A 16404-nucleotide genomic window follows, 5' to 3' on the forward strand; every position below is an offset into this window, starting at 1 on the left:
AAAGGGAGGACGATAGGCCGAAGAAAACGCAACAGCAACCAGGAAAAAAAACAAACAAGAGCGGCATGACAATGACAACAACGGCCTCCCTTGTCTGCCGTAACGAACCCCCCTCCGGAATAGCCCCAGGGGTTCTCGGATGACATAGGGGTTGAGTCACGGGTTCACACTTTGTCAACTTCACAGAACACATGATTACACGATATTATGATAAAAGCAAAGCGTGCAAATCTCTCATTGATGCCATGTTTTCAATAGTTGATTCTGCGAAATTTGCAGACGTTCACCATAATATGTGTACGTACTTACATACGCTCATATTCACATATATATATATATAGTTGATTCTGCGAAATTTTCAGACGTTCACCACATATGTGTACGCACTTATATTCTATATATATATATATATATATATATATATATATATATATATATATATATATATATATATATATATATATATATATATATATATATATATATATATATATATATATATATATGTGTGTGTGTGTGTGTGTGTGTGTGTGTGTGTGTGTATATATTATATTTTTTTTCTTTTTTTTTTCTTGATCGTTTATCTTTATATCAATGAATGGAGTTATATTTGAACTTCAGTATCGTCCAGTGCACCTACAATTATTGACTTCAGAAATTTTTCTGATCAAATGACCATCTATGTTACCAAATGCTTATTCGTAAAACCCTAACATCTTGAAAGGTAGTCTGTGTTTCTCATAAAGTTGTATAATCTACAGCCGTGCCTTCTCACAAAGCTCTTTCAGATTTCAGAAGTTCGTTGTTCTCAGAGGGTGATGGTCTGTAACTCCAAATGCCTGTTTTGCCTCATTTTATTTTCATTTTATTTTATCATTTTTAGAGGCTTGTAAGGTTAGATGTTATTGAGTAGAAGTATACTATCAATGCCTGTTTTGCCTCATTTTATTTTATAATTTTTAGAGGCTTGTAAGGTATGGTGTTATTGAATAGAAGTATACTATCAAATAAGGCTAATACTGTGAACTGAAGGTAATTTCTCCTTAGTATTTCTGACCTGATGTTACAGTGTAGCTACTCTTGGACATTACAGAGACGTACACATAATCATGATGGATGTTGGTATACTTTTATCCATTCGTGTTTTGCAACGCTTAGTGCGTGTTTTCGCTGTCCTTTATTATATTTGCAAAATAAAGTTTGATAATGTTTTGGCGCACTTAGTATAGCGTACTCACTGTGTTGGTTATACTGTTAATGCTCTCAGACACTCGCTTAAGGGCTACAAGCTCCCACACTCTGCTTTGAAGAAAGAAAATTCTCATCTTATATAAATTTTCTTTTACAGAAGGAAATTGCCAAAACCCGTCAAACCAAGTTACACTGGTTAAACTACAACATCTCTGTGAAGGTTTCTATAGTTCCTTGTCAGTAATTGAGCCGTCTTCCTGCTGTTAACACAAATTTAAGTCTGAAATCCTGGAGTGAAATAAATCGTATCAAGAATGAAATTCACCCAAAAGTGAGCCAAGATTCTATACAAGTCTGCCAAATCTCGATATCATGAAGAGCTTTGCATATAGATACAAACTGGCAAGATATGAGGGTCAACAATAATAGGTAAAATACTAAAATTTAGAGGAAAAAAAATACAGAGATGATTCTTTACTGCATTGGAAAATAGACCTACTAAGCAGTCGATTCAGTGACCTGGCCAAGAAGCTAATCAGAAACATAAAACCTATTTTTTCGCTCACATTTGCTACTGAAAAAGCACCCTTGATATCTCTAGTAATATAATATGGCTGATGATGCTAGAAGGCTTCAATAAAAACAATAAATATCCAAGATAATAAGGAATAAAATGTACTAAATTCATCTTGCGTGGGAGAGATCCCCATGTTTTCAACACCATACGAATTCAAACATTCATGGTAACTTTCTTCATACAAAATGTCATTCCCTCAAAGAAATACATATCCATTCGGTGTCTGGTGTGCTGTGTGAGGGCGGTTCTGATCAAGAAATGCTCCGATCCCACGTCCATCAGTGAGTTTTGCGTAGCTGTGTGGTCCACTCTGGTATCCAGATGGAAAAACCAGTTTTCTGTCATAAATTTGACAAATGTTTTCTAAATGGACGATGATCTAATGCCCTGGAGCAGTTCGCGACAGAAGAAACGGGAAGAATGAAAAAAGGAATTATGCCTTTTTACGTCTTACTTATTCGTTAGAGCCTCGTTGGAGAGAGAGAGAGAGAGAGAGAGAGAGAGAGAGAGAGAGAGGCTAGTGCCATGCATTATGCATTCATTTATTCTCGTCCAGAAGACAGCAGTGGCCTATTGCATATATATGTATATATATACTACCACAAAGATGCATTTGTATCCGAACAAAATATCGCTTCTTCTTTGCGTCTCGTGAAGGAGTCGTTCTGCCGCGACCTCTCAGGAACAATTCCGTTGGAACAGTCCCTTCTGAGCAGTCCCTTTCCACCCTTTTTCCCGACTTGGTGGCGACGCCTCTGGCGCGTGACGTCACTGCTTGAGGTTGTGCTTCGTGTCAAAGCTCGAATCTAAATCAACTGTCGAGGAGTTACGAGTCTTTGTTTCGATGGAGCGCGCCAAGTAGCCTACTACTACTCCCGCGCACTCGCCCTCCCTGATTCGGGGATCCGTTGTCGTCTTCGGACGAAAAACGGCAAAGACAAGGAACTTTTCTTCTTCTTGTTCTTCTTCTTTTCCTCCCAGTGGTTTGTCTTACAAGTTGGGGGTATATATATAGCTACTTGTTATTAAGGGGTAGGTCAGGGGCTAAATTTGTGGCGTTATAAGGATTGGTCGTGATGCAGTAGCGAAGTTACATTGACGTCATCAAATGCTTCGCTGCCAGTTTTGTAGTCTTTATTTATTTATTTATTTATTTATTTATTTATTTATTTATTTATTGTCAGTTGCTGCAGCTGACAGATTTGTGTTGCATGGGCTGTGACAACTCACCTAAACATCTATGTTCTTCCATAGGTTGTGTTAATAAACGGAAAAACCATGTAATTTTTAAATTTCATTTATTTAGTTAAGCTCTCGGTTTTCAGAAGATCCAGAATGATTTTAAAACTGTTGCGTAACCAATCTCTCTCTCTCTCTCTCTCTCTCTCTCTCTCTCTCTCTCTCTCTCTCTCTCTCTCGTTTATTATGTTGATTAGCTCATTATCATATCTGAATTGATATTATACAAGGCCCATTATATGTGTACATAAATATGCAATCGTGTTCAAGTGCTGGTCACCGCACTATTACCCTTGATGCTCTGAAAGTCAAAATAAGAGCAAGTAGCCCCCTCTTTATTTTGTTTAAAACCCGTTGACGAATATTATACAACCTCTGTACTCTATACATTATCCAACCAAACAAAGTTAATGCTTTTATAATGGATCCGGATATCATCATCCCCATACATATTTAGAGGATACTTGACGAATGTAAGATTATTCAGTCCTAGACCAAAGCTCCAGATGCAATGTGTTCATAAGCCATGGCTGAACATGAGTCTAGTGCGTACTTTCTTCAGAAAGCCGCTAACTTTTTTTTTTTTTCTATCAAAGAAAATATGTAATATCTTACAATTTTAACAGAATTACATTCAGAATATTATCCAAGTTGACTTAAATTTACTAGAATTAAAAAAATATTAACTTGTACTTTATACAAATAATCCATGTATTTTAATGTAAATATTTTTCTGTAGTTACCCATATAAGATTTTATCAGTATATATCTATTTTTCATTATCCTTGATTTTAGAAAGCCGTTAACTCTAAACTGATTAACATAAATGTTTAAGTGGAAGTTAACAAATTTAGTTATTGATTTCAATAGTTTATGTACGTATAACTGATTCACTTAAGGTAGATTCTCGGATGAGCCTCATTCTTACGAGACGTTTGTTTTGGTGGCCGCTGATTTGGCTTGTACCGGGAGGTAGGCAGCTCCTAGCCAATCAGCGGCCGCCAAACTAACGTCTCGTAGGTGTAGGGATCATCCAAGAATCTACCTTAAGTGAACCAGTTATAGTTACTTGTTCATTTACCAACTGACATACTTATTCGTCTTTTTTATTTCTGAATCCGTTTTCTACTTATAACTTCTTGCTTACTTCCGCGAAGCTAATTCTAATCCAGCTGGTGACATTTACTTATTTATTCATTTTTTTCTGGATGTTTTCATTACAGCTAGTGATTTACATAAGCATTTCGGATTTTAATAAGTTAAAAATGATTACGCGCCATTCGAGTTAAACTAAGGAATTTCACAATAATGTAATGGAAGTATTTTGGCATTCAATATCATCTGAAAATGGCAGATTAGACCCCTCATTTATTATTATTATTATTATTATTATTATTATTATTATTATTATTATTATTATTATTATTATTAATTTAACATCAATGACAATTTAATAGACAAAATCTCATACTTTATGTAAACAAACATATTTTTAGTTTTCTGTAAAAGAAAACTATTGATATGGCTTTATCTCTCCGCCTTCTAATCTTAAAAACTACAGAGGATACAGAGCTGCAAATTGGTATGTTGATCATCCACCCTCCAATCATCAAACACACCAAATTGCAGCCCTCTAGCCTCAGCAGTTTTTATTTAATCTAAGGTTAAAATTAGCCATAATCGTGCTTCTGGCAACGATATAGTATAGGCCACCACTGGGCCGTGGTCCAAGTTTCATGGACCGCGGCCCTAACAGCATTATACCAAGACCACCGAAAGAGAGATCTATTTTCGGTGGGCTTGATTATATGCTGTGGCAGCTGTGCAGAAAACTCGATTGCGCGTAAGAAACTTCGGCGCATTTTTTTACTTGTTTAATCATCCCTTATAGTTTTGAAGAAATGCTTTCATAAATCATCGCTATAACGAAAGAGAAAATTGGAACGACCTAAGAAAACATTACAAAGTCGTAATAAAACTAGAGACAACAATAAGACCACTCACTACTGTACGTAGAGAGAGAGAGATCGTAACGACGACATAATCTGATAAATACGTCAACTTACCATCAAACCCTATTTACCCTAATCTTACCCACCTGGTGTTGTACGTTTATGCTACTACACCCGCTTGCGCACAGATGCCCACAAGTAGGCTACATCCGTACACATGTACGTATAGATGAGCGGAAGGGGTTATGCCGATAAATGGACCCTAGTTGTAGATGTTCCTGTGAAGTTATTATATAGATAGTTTATTATTATTATTAACTATTATAATGAGCGAAGGTTCACAGTAACTATACTCTGTTTTTTTCCATCTGTCCACCCGCCTGTGGTATTTTGGTATGGTAAACACTTCGTCCCGGGCTTTAGATAGTTACGCTATGTGCTATGTTTAAGTTTTAGGTAAATAAAAGGATATCTGGGTGTACATTTGCAACTGAAAAGTGTTTTAATAATTTACTGTATGCGAAATACACCATTTATATTCGAAGTAGGATATTGTTATTATTGTTGAATGTAAGCTGAATGTAACTATCTAAAGCCCGGGACGCAGTGTTACCATACGTAAACACCACAGGCGGGTGGACAGATGGAAAAAAACCGAGTATAGGCCTAGGAGGCTAATATCTTACAGCGATCTTCCGCAGGACGGAATGCCATATCTGTAAACGATAGACTAAGGAGAACACAATTATCTGTAAATATAGTTTAATCAAACAGAACGGCAACTATAAGTTAGCGAAAATAAATGCATAAATAAGAAGAAAAAGCTAAAAAATATGCCCAAGTGTCTTCGGTGAAATCGAGTTATCTGTACAGCGTATCATCAAGACCACCGAATATAGACCTATCTTTCGGCGGTCTTGCTATAATGCTAAATGAGCCGCGGCCTACGAAACTAGCCAAGGGAAGGTGGTGGCCTGTCCTATATCGTTGTCAGACGCACGATTTTGGCTAAATTCATCATAGGTGAAAAGTTCGATAACTACATAGACATTTGTTATGTAGATTGTTATTGCCAGAATAATAATATTAAAAAAAAAGGGATGTTAGAAATTTCTAACTCTTTTCGTAAGCTATTTTGACCGCAGCATTCACAAGCACAAACAGAACAGCTTGTATTTAAAGGTATCATTCATCTTTCTGACAAATACACAATTACTGAGGGGGGTGGGAGGGATTCGACCTTTCTATTATAGTGGGTGACCTGCCCTCATTTGACCTGAACCGTTGCTGCTGGGTTTCTCCACACTTCTCTCTCTCTCTGCGTTAATTAGTCTGACCAGGTGAAGGATGGAATTCATATATATATATATATATATATATATATATATATATATATATATATATATATATATGATGTGTGTGTGTGTGTGTGTGTGTGTACTATATATATATAATATATATATAATATATATATATATATATATATATATATATATATATATATATGAATAACTTGATCACGAAGTATATAAAACGTGATGCTATGTATAAAGTTTTTTTCAATTTTTTTCCTTTGGTCGCAAAAAACCATTATATATATATATTATATATATATATATATATTACATATATATATATATAATATATATAGATATATAACTTTATACTATATATGTATATATATACCATATAATATATATGTATATATATATATAATATATATGTGTGTGTGTGTGTGTAATATATATATATATAATTATTATATTAATTAATTAAACCTAATCCTATATACCCTATATATATATATATATGTTGTGCTGTGTGTGTGTGTGTGTGTTTGTGTGTGTTTGTGTATGTAAATGTCCTTACCTTCATCTGCTCATGGATGACCTTCCATACAAATAGATATAATTTGTGTATTTGTTACCACCAAAATTAATCATTTGTGTGTGTGTGTGTGTTTTGTAAAATCTTAGTCTAAAAAGTTTCCCCAAAAAATTTTTATGTAAAAAAAGTTTCCTAATTTGTGTGCTTGGTTCCTCCAAAATTAATCAAAATTATTTTATTTATTTATTTATTTTTGTAAAATCTTAAAATCTAAAACTGTCCCACCTCAAAAAAATATTTTTGAATGTAAAAAAAAAAAAAAAAAAAAAAAAAAAAAAAAAAAACAAAAAAAAAAAAAAAAAAAAAAAAAAAATTTTTAAATAACCTAAATCTCGCAAAAGAGTATTCGGTGAAATAGGCCATACTTGGGCCTACGCTAACCCCTCCTTGCCAACATCCACCCCCACCTCCCCCAACCCCTAACCCCCCTTACTTTCCCATTTATTTCTCCCGGCCTATTTTCCGCGGTCGGTTCCCGACACCTGCCCGACCAAACTGTCTTCATCATTATTCATTAGCTAATTAACTCCCGCGAAATAGCCAATTACATGCGATGTGTGAACGCTACTGCCAGCAGATGCGGTTGACGCGTGCTTTCGTTATTATTCGGTTATTCATCTTATGTTTCTCCGTTATTTTCTATTTATCGTCATTTTTCCTTTATTTTCCCTGCCTTCTCTCAGCTCTCTCCTTTTTCAATTGTTCTCTCTTATTCTCTATTATTCGGATGTTAACGACCGATGAAGTATCGTTCCATTTGAATTTTTTCTGTTTTAATTTTTCTTATCAGTGTCTCTCTCTTCGTATTTATCTATTATTTTTTTATTATACTTGTTATTAAAATTATTTGATTATTTTTATTTTCATCATTTTTATTTTCATTTTTATTCTTATTATTTATTTATTTTTAATATTATCTTAGAATTATTAATTCTTATTTAATGTTTCATATTTTTTATTTTCATTTTTATTACTTTTATTTTTCATTTTCATTTTTACTTCTATTATTTTTACTTTTATATTTATTAACTTTACAAATTTTTATTATTCTTATTTTATATTAATTTTTTATTTATGATTACTTATATTTTTGTTTTTATTTTTAGTTAATTTTATTTTATTTTTAATATTATCCTTTTATTATATTAATTTTATTTTCATTATAATTATTTTATAGTTTTTATTATTTTTTATTATTTATTCTTTCCTCCTTCTTTCCTTTGATTTCCTTATATCTTTGCAATTTGCTGCAAGAGAGGAGAGAGAGAGAGAGAGAGAGAGAGAGAGAGAGAGAGAGAGAGAGAGATGCTTCACAGCAAACAAAACACATTCATTCCCTCAGAATTCATTCACTTGTCTGCCAAAGCCAGGATCAAAGAATGTTGGGGGTTAGGTTGTGTGTGGGGTAGGGGGTTATGTTGGCTCTCCCTCCTGTAACAACCCGTAGACTATCAGTCTGGTACAAGCGGCAATGGGTCATAATGAGGCTTGAAAGAGTAAATAAATGTGAGAGCGACCATTAGTAATAATAATAATAATAATATTAATAATAATAATAATAATAATAATAGTTATTATTATTATTATTATTATTATTATTATCTTTTTTTTTTTTTTTTTTTTTTTGCTCTTTCACAGTCCTCCAATTCGACTGGGTGGTATTTACAGTGTGGGGTTCCGGGTTGCATCCTGCCTCCTTAGGAGTCCATCACTCTTCTTACTATGTGCGCCGTTTCTAGGATCACACTCTTCTGCATGAGTCCTAGAGCTACTTCGGCCTCTAGTTTTTCCAGATTCTTTTTCAGGGATGTTGGGATCGTGCCTAGTGTTCCTATGATTATGGGTACAATTTCCACTGGCATATCCCATATCCTTCATTATTTCTATTTTCAGGTCTTGATACTTATCCATTTTTTCCTTTTCTTTCTCTTCAACTCTGGTGTCCCATGGTATTGCGACATCAATGAGTGATACTTTCTTCTTGATTTTGTCAATCAACGTCACGTCTGGTCTATTTGCACGTATCACCCTATCTCTGATACCATAGTCCCAGAGGATCTTTGCCTGATCGTTTTCTATCACTCCTTTATTATTATTATTATTATTATTATTATTATTAGTAGTAGTAGTAGTAGTAGTAGTAGTAGTAGTAGTAGTAGTAGTAGTCGTGCTACATATTAGATTTATTCATTAATTATTATTATTATTAATTATTATTATATTATTATTATTATTATTATTATTATTATTATTATTATTATTTTCGTGCTACATTACTATGTTTATATTCATATATTATTATTATTATTATTATTATTATTATTATTATTATTATTATTATTATTATTATTATTATTATTATTATTATATAACTGTCTGCCTCATAATAATCATTATTCACTAACGCTAATTAGATTTAAAAATCAATAAGTATTGTTGGTGATCTTTTATTTGAAAAATTATTATTAATATATTTGAATGAGCTGTTAGTACTGTTTCCATCTTGCTTGTGTATTTCCCATTGACTCCATTACATCTGTCTTCTATAGTCAAAGTCCAATTCAAAGTAAACAAAGCGTGACCTGACCTCCAGCTTACTCGGACGGGTGCAAGATTTTCCCCGCACGCATAAGTTGTAAACATTATATTCCTAACTTTTAAAGTAAATTAAAGTGTGTTGAAAGTCAAGTCCTGGTTTAAAATTACTGTTTGAAGTCAAGTTTTAACATTTCTACTTAAAGTCAAGTTCTGGTTATAAATTACTTTTTAAAGTCAAGTTCTGGTTATAAACTACCTTTTAAAGTCAAGTTCTGGTTATAAATTACTTTTTAAAGTCAAGTTCTGGTTATAAATTACTTTTTAAAGTCAAGTTCTGGTTATAAATTACTTTTTAAAGTCAAGTTCTGGTTATAAACTACTTTTTAAAGTCAAGTTCTGGTTATAAATTACTTTTTAAAGTCAAGTTCTGGTTATAAATTACTTTTTAAAGTCAAGTTCTGGTTATAAATTGCTTTTTAAAGTCAAGTTCTGGTTACAAATTACTTTTTAAAGTCAAGTTTAAAGTCAACTTTTGGTTTGAAACGACTATTTAAAGTTAAGTTCTGGTTTAAAAGTAGTCTAAAGTCAAGTTTTGGTTTAAAATTAGTCTAAAGTCAACTTTTAGTTTAAGATTACTGTCCAAGTCCAAGTTCTGGTTTCAAATTAGTTTATAGTCAAATTTTGGTTTTAAATTACTGTCTAAAGTCCAAGGTCTGGTTTCAAATTACTTTCTAAAGTCCAAGTTCTGGTTTCAAATTAGTTTATAGTCAAAGAAATTTTGGTTTAAATTACTGTCTAAGTCCAAGGTCTGTTTCAAAATTACTTTCTAAAGTCCAAGTTCTGTTTCCAAATTAGTTTATAGTCAAATTTTGGTTTAAATTACTGTCTAAAGTCCAAAGTCTGGTTTTCAATTACTTTCTAAGTCCAAGTTCTGGTTTCAATTAGTTTATAGTCAAATTTTGGTTTTAAATTACTGTGCTAAAGTCCAAGGTTCTGGTTTCAAATTACTTTTCTAAAAGTCCAAGGTCTGGTTTCAAATTACTTTCTAAAGTCCAAGTTCTGGTTTCAAATTACTGTCTAAAGCCAAGTTCTGGTTTCAGATTAGTTTAAAGTTAAGTTTTGGTTTAAAATTACAGTTTAAAATCAAGTTCTGGTTGATATAAAATTATTGTTTAAAGTCAAGTTTTGGTTTAAAATTACTGTCTAATCATAATGGCAAGTTCTGGTTTAATCAGCGTTTTAAATCAAGTTTTGGTTTAAAATTAGTGTTTAAAGCCAAGTTCTGGCTTAAAACAACTGTTTAAAGTCTAGTTTTAATTAGAGTTTAAAGTCAAGTTCTGGTTTCAAATTAGTTTAAAATTAAGTTCTGGTTTCAAATTAGTTTAAAATTAAGTTCTGGTTTCAAATTACCGTTTAAAGTCAAGTTCAGGTTTCAAATTAGTTTAAAGTCAAGTTCTGGTTTCAAATTAGTGTAAAGGTGAGTTTTGGATTCAAATTACCGTTTACAGTCAAGTTTTGGTTTCCCATTTCTTCCCGCGTTCTCTTCCTCTTTCTTTGTCCTTTTTTATTGAAGGAAGAACCACAAAGGTGAATCGGGCATCTCATTAGTATTCCGGAAGACAGGGAGACTGCCTACCAATACGTCACTTTCTTTTGATCTCGGCCTTCAACGACGATTATAAATATTTACGCGCTACATCTCTCTCTCTCTCTCTCTCTCTCTCTCTCTCTCTCTCTCTCCTTCCTTTCTTCAGGTAATGGTTATCGCCTCTCGGGTAAATCCTCTTATCGCAAATCCCCTCTTTCCTAGAGCATCTCGTTCGCTCCTTCTTCTCCAGACTTTATTGTCTTGTTTTTTTTTATTAATTCGTTTCATTCTTTCGTTATTTTCCTCCCTCGGTCTCTCCACCATTCTTAACTTTGCACAGTGCTTCTCTTTCTCTATTTCCATCTTTTTTTCGTCAGCAACAGTGTGGAAGAGTTTAAAAGAAAGCTACACAAAATCATGAGAACACTGATTAAACAGTCTCGCTTCGGTTTAATATTTCATTATTCCTGAATTTCACCTTTTTTTTCCTTATTCTCGTTCGTCATCCATCTTGATTCTTCGCACCTTCCCAGGATGGGCCGATCTCCCTAATTGAGACCAAGTCCGTTCCAAACTGCACTGATTAAAAGTGACGTATTTGCAAATGAGGTTATTCGTATCACCTCATCGCTTCTACCTGCTGGTTCTTACCGTCATATCTTCTATAAGTCTTCACACCTGTGAGGACTTTTTTATCTTATTCTTTTTTTAGTTCACTGAACAAACGTTCTGGAAAGATCTGAAAAAAAAAAAGAGATTTGGGAATATCCGCTCGGAGGTGCTATATGAGCGAAAAGTGGGTCTCAGTCCTCCCCACCTTTCTACCCGACCTAATCATCTAATTAGTTTGCGAATCTGATTATAAACAAAGACCCCTTTACCTGGTCGAACAACACCAGTTTATACCTGGATCTCGTGGGTGGCGCACGAGTACCTCTGGGACCGCCATCATACAATAAGGGAGAATCGGTCGGTGCCTTTGAAAGCTGAAAGCTCTCGCATTTAGGAAAGCGTCCCTCGTTCTCGATTGCCTCCATGATCGACACCGCGACGGCATCTTGTCCCATTTGCTCGAGCGAGGCGACAGATTTCAATGGGATAGTGTCGCGAGAAAGTCATTTCGTGCATCATCCCGTCCCTCAAAGGCCCGCGATGCATCCAGTGCTACATCCGAAACCTATCCACCTAGCCAAGCTGCCGGCGCCCAGGCACCACCCGGTAACGCATCCGTCGGCTCGACTGATGATGATCCGGTTCGATCACGCTCGTAAGATGACGCCCTTCCCGACGGACAACAAACGCATCGCCGACTTGGCGTCGTTGGCGGGAACCTCTGCGACGCGCCAAAGACCGCCGCTAGGCCACCGCAGCTCTGCGGAGAGATCCTGCCCCTCCGTCTCCAGCTGCGGCAATGCGACCTCCCAGAGAGTCGTTGCTAAGACTGCCGCCAAAGCAACCGCCTTCAGCAGCGCCCCCGCCGACAGGCGTCGAGGAAATGGCGCCAACAGCACCGGCGGGCTTCCGGGAGCCGCAATGACGTCATCGGAGGCTCTCAAACGTCGCCGGCGCCAGGCCGCCAACGCCCGCGAGAGAAGACGGATGACCAGCCTGAACACCGCCTTTGATCGCCTGAGGGCCACCTTGCCCTCAGGCTCCCACAAGCTCTCGAAGCGCGACACTATCCAGATGGCCCTCAATTACATCACTGAGCTGTTCCTCCTGCTGCAGAAGGACTAACTAGCCAGGGGGCCTCTTCGCTTCAGTGGTGCCGATCAAACGACGACGCCGTTTTCGCATTGCCTTCAGAGGATGGGTGGTTTATTTAAGCCTTAGTGGGCATCAATCTGCTGAAATTATATCTGAACATCTTTCACTGACGACATATTAGCTTCTGCAATAACATTGCATTTAACTAGAGAAAGGAAAAATAAATTTTATATTTTTACTATCGAAGATGAAATTTCTGTATGATGCTCAAATTATATATAAAAAATATATTATAGTTGAAGCTGATATGACACTAAAATGATTTCCTGAACTTGTGACAAAGTCAATAAAGCTATTTGAAAAAGAGGAAAGAGTTTTGAAGAATCTTGTCCCTATTTTTCAAAAGAGAGTTTTCCCGAAAATTCGAAAGTCTACACAAGGTATGCAGTGCGGAAACGATCAAAAGAGCTAAAGTCAAAAGTGAAGAAAGTCTATTTTATTCATTTTATTTCACTTTCTGATGACAATCTTCAAAAGACATCGGTCTGGGATGTATTTGGTGAAAAAAACTTTATTACTGTGTGATGTTATAACTTTTTGCTCGTGATTGTAGACCATATTTACCATCTCAATGTGACAGCAAGTTTGTGTGAAACACTGACTCTCTCTCTCTCTATTGTGTGTGTGTGTGTGTGTGTGTGAGAGAGAGAGAGAGAGAGAGAGTGACGTGAATTGTTTTTTTTTTTTAAATAAATGATCTCGTCTTTCTTTCTGTATTTCTCGTTACCTTCTCTTACTTTCTAATGAACACCATATTCTTTGGAATCTTGAATTTCAAGTCAATGTATGAATAAGGTTCAGCTTTGGAATAATAATATTAATACTGAATAGTTTTAAGATATGAAGTATGAATCTTATTGCCCAGAACTTCACAGCTCTTCTGCACTCGATCACACCACCCCCACCCAACTCCCCCAACCCCCCTTTGAATATCAATTATCTATTCTCAAAAAAGGGGCTGTTCCCCTGTCTTATGTCCCTTATCCAATATCCTGATATAAAAATAATTTTTTTAGATAAGAGCTTAGATTAACAATGATATAGTTGGAGATTGTTCGAGCTTTTAAGATTCTTTGGCTAATCACAAGAACAACGGAGTTATTATCTTATCCTGGGGCTTATTTTAGATCGTTCTAGTGGCTGTACTTTCAGTCTCTCTCCTCTCTCTGTCTGTCTCTCTCTCTCTCTCTCTCTCTCTCTCTCCTCTTTGGGTGCAAATAAACACAGACGCAATGGCGGACGAATTTCTGGCTCTCATAATTCTAAATCTTAAACAAGTCTCTCTCTCTCTCTCTCTCTCTCTCTCTCTCTCTCTCTCTGTGTTTGGGTACAAATAAACACAGGCCCAATGGCCGATGAATTTCTGGCTCTCATAATTCTAACTTCTAAATCTTAAACAAGTCTCTCTCTCTCTCTCTCTCTCTCTCTCTCTCTCTCTCTCTCTCTCTCTCTCTCTCTGTTTGGGTACAAATAAACACAGGCCAATCGCTGATGAATTTCTGGCTCTCACAATTCTAAATCTTAAACAAGTCTCTCTCTCTCTCTCTCTCTCCCAATGGCCGACGAATTTCTGGCTCTCATAATTCTAAATCTTGAACAAGTCTCTCTCTCTCTCTCTCTCTCTCTCTCTCTCTCTCTCTCTCTCTCTCTCTCTCTCTGTTTGGATACAAATACGCAGGCCCAATGGCCGATGAATCTCTGGCATTCATAATTTATATTTCTAAATCGAAAACAAGTCTCTCTCTCTCTCTCTCTCTCTCTCTCTCTCTCATACGAACACGCACACATTCTTGACATTCTTGAACGAGCTTGTGTCAATGAGATCAGACAAAATTGTCTTTTTCTCTGTCAAAAACACCTTAACACTCAACACTAAAGACTATGATCCCCAAAAAGCTTCTTTCTCTTTACCATAAACAAGAAGCAGAAAAGAATGTTTTTCAATTCCTTTTTCCCCCGAAAAATTCACTCTGAAATTTTCGTGACTCAAAATAACTTTTCATTAAAAAGCTCTCTTTGTAAATGAAGATCTGACAATACTCCTTCATAGATATTAATCACAATAATAGTGAGTTAGGTGGAAGATGAATGAGTAGTTGCTAGTACTCTATCATAATAATAATAATAATAATAATAATAATAATAATAATAATAATAATAATAATAATAATAATAATAATAATAATAATAATATTTTGAGTCTTCCTGATGCCTTGTTACTAACTACATATTCCAGCACTTGCCAAGAATGATTATTGATTGATTGATTTGTTCTTGCTGACGTCGCAATCAAGAATGATTAACGTGACTTCTGAACACAATATGCATTCCTGTGTTTCACTGCCTTCCTTCTTTATTCCATTTTCATATATTCAAACGATTTGGCAGATCCAAACCTCTGATGTTGTTCACGTTCTCATACATAACTTCATCAGTTCCCTCATAGCTTTTATGGAACTCTTTCCCATTCCTGATGAACTTTCTTTCCTAACCCTGGATAATCTGAGAGCCTTTGTTTTGATCGATTGTATTCATAGAACTGCATCGTTGCAACATAAAATTAATCAGACTTTCTGTTGGCGGTTTCAACAGAATATAGGTAAATAACTTAACTAGGGTTACTCTTTCTTTTACTTTCGTGCGGTTTAGTTTTCCGAACATATTATTGAGACAAAATCAGAAGGAAACTATCCTCCCAGTATCCTGCATCTGGCAAAACTGTTCTCTACTATCTCATCTGTTGGCTGGATCTACACAGCATGAATAGAATTCCTGTTAGCAAGTTTCATTTCAAAGCAAAGAGAAAATATGATTATCTTGAAACCAGTATCAGATAAGTTTTGCCTCCCCTGAACATTTTCAAGAAAGACAACAGCTTTAGGGATTTTCTGCTTGCCTTTTATCTAGTTAGTTTTGAGTGGACAACACAGAATGCTTGCAAACACTCTGTCAAAGTAATAAGAGTTATACGGGCTGCGGGTGCTTACCCTACCGATCTGTTGGACGGTGTAATTTCCCTCAAGATGGAGGCAACTTAGCCAGTTGCTCCAAGCACTTGTACTTTCTCCTGGTATTACTGGTTTCGGACCTTCGTTTTTCTGAACCAGTCTGCACTTACTAGCATCCACAGTCCAGGTCCCAGCGACTGGGACGCAGAGAGCTGTCATGTTTTTCTCATTCTTGGTAACGGCCCGCAGCGCAACTGCTACTCCTCCTGACGGGCAACGGCCCGACGGAGTGTCCTCATTCTCGATGGCTATTTCCTGAGTTCCTCTCCAGTCTGTCACTAGAGATGAACCAAATGTAGAGCAAGCAGCGTATTCTACATCCTGTGCCGTATAATCCAATCCTAGAGCAACCATGGCCGCTGATCCTTGGTAATTGCAATTCATAACTGAATTTCTCCTTGTTGCGAGGGACAGAGAAGGCAGGGGAAACAGAGCCGTCAGACTACAGCATGTGAAATTTATGTGATCAAAACTGGATGACGTTTGTTGATTGTACCAATTCCATCCTGCATTTTGGTTAGTACTATACATAACTGCATTTTGGTTACCACCGGCGATTTTCTGTAGTACATCCGAGTTACCGCATTTAGCCGGGAGATCCCCAGCGGTTCCATTAACAGTCGGCGTTTCGCAGGTTTCATCATTTAATACCAGATG

The 16404-nt window shown here is 35.8% G+C and overlaps 2 protein-coding genes across 2 annotated transcripts in view; one reads left to right on the forward strand and one right to left on the reverse strand.

The window, feature by feature from the left end:
• The first annotated feature begins 12124 nt into the window (after positions 1 to 12124).
• LOC135212199 (musculin-like) lies at positions 12125 to 12709 on the forward strand. The gene has a single exon (XM_064245645.1). It carries the CDS (start codon positions 12125 to 12127, stop codon positions 12707 to 12709), a length of 585 nt encoding a protein of 194 aa, XP_064101715.1.
• Positions 12710 to 15383: 2674 nt separating this feature from the next.
• LOC135212323 (uncharacterized) overlaps positions 15384 to 16404 on the reverse strand; it is a 5561-nt gene continuing 4540 nt past the window's right edge. The window contains exon 3 of the mRNA XM_064245735.1: positions 15384 to 16404. This exon is cut by the window's right edge and continues 635 nt beyond it. Within this exon, the coding sequence (XP_064101805.1) occupies positions 15643 to 16404 (762 nt within the window). The 3' untranslated portion in view covers positions 15384 to 15642.

This window comes from Macrobrachium nipponense, chromosome 40 (genome assembly GCF_015104395.2).
Source record: "Macrobrachium nipponense isolate FS-2020 chromosome 40, ASM1510439v2, whole genome shotgun sequence".
Classification (NCBI taxonomy): Eukaryota; Metazoa; Arthropoda; class Malacostraca; order Decapoda; family Palaemonidae; genus Macrobrachium; species Macrobrachium nipponense.

Coding starts and splice junctions, on each gene's coding strand:
- LOC135212199 (XM_064245645.1), top strand. CDS start 12,125: ATGCATCCAGTGCTACATCCGAAACCTATCCACCTAGCCAAGCTGCCG.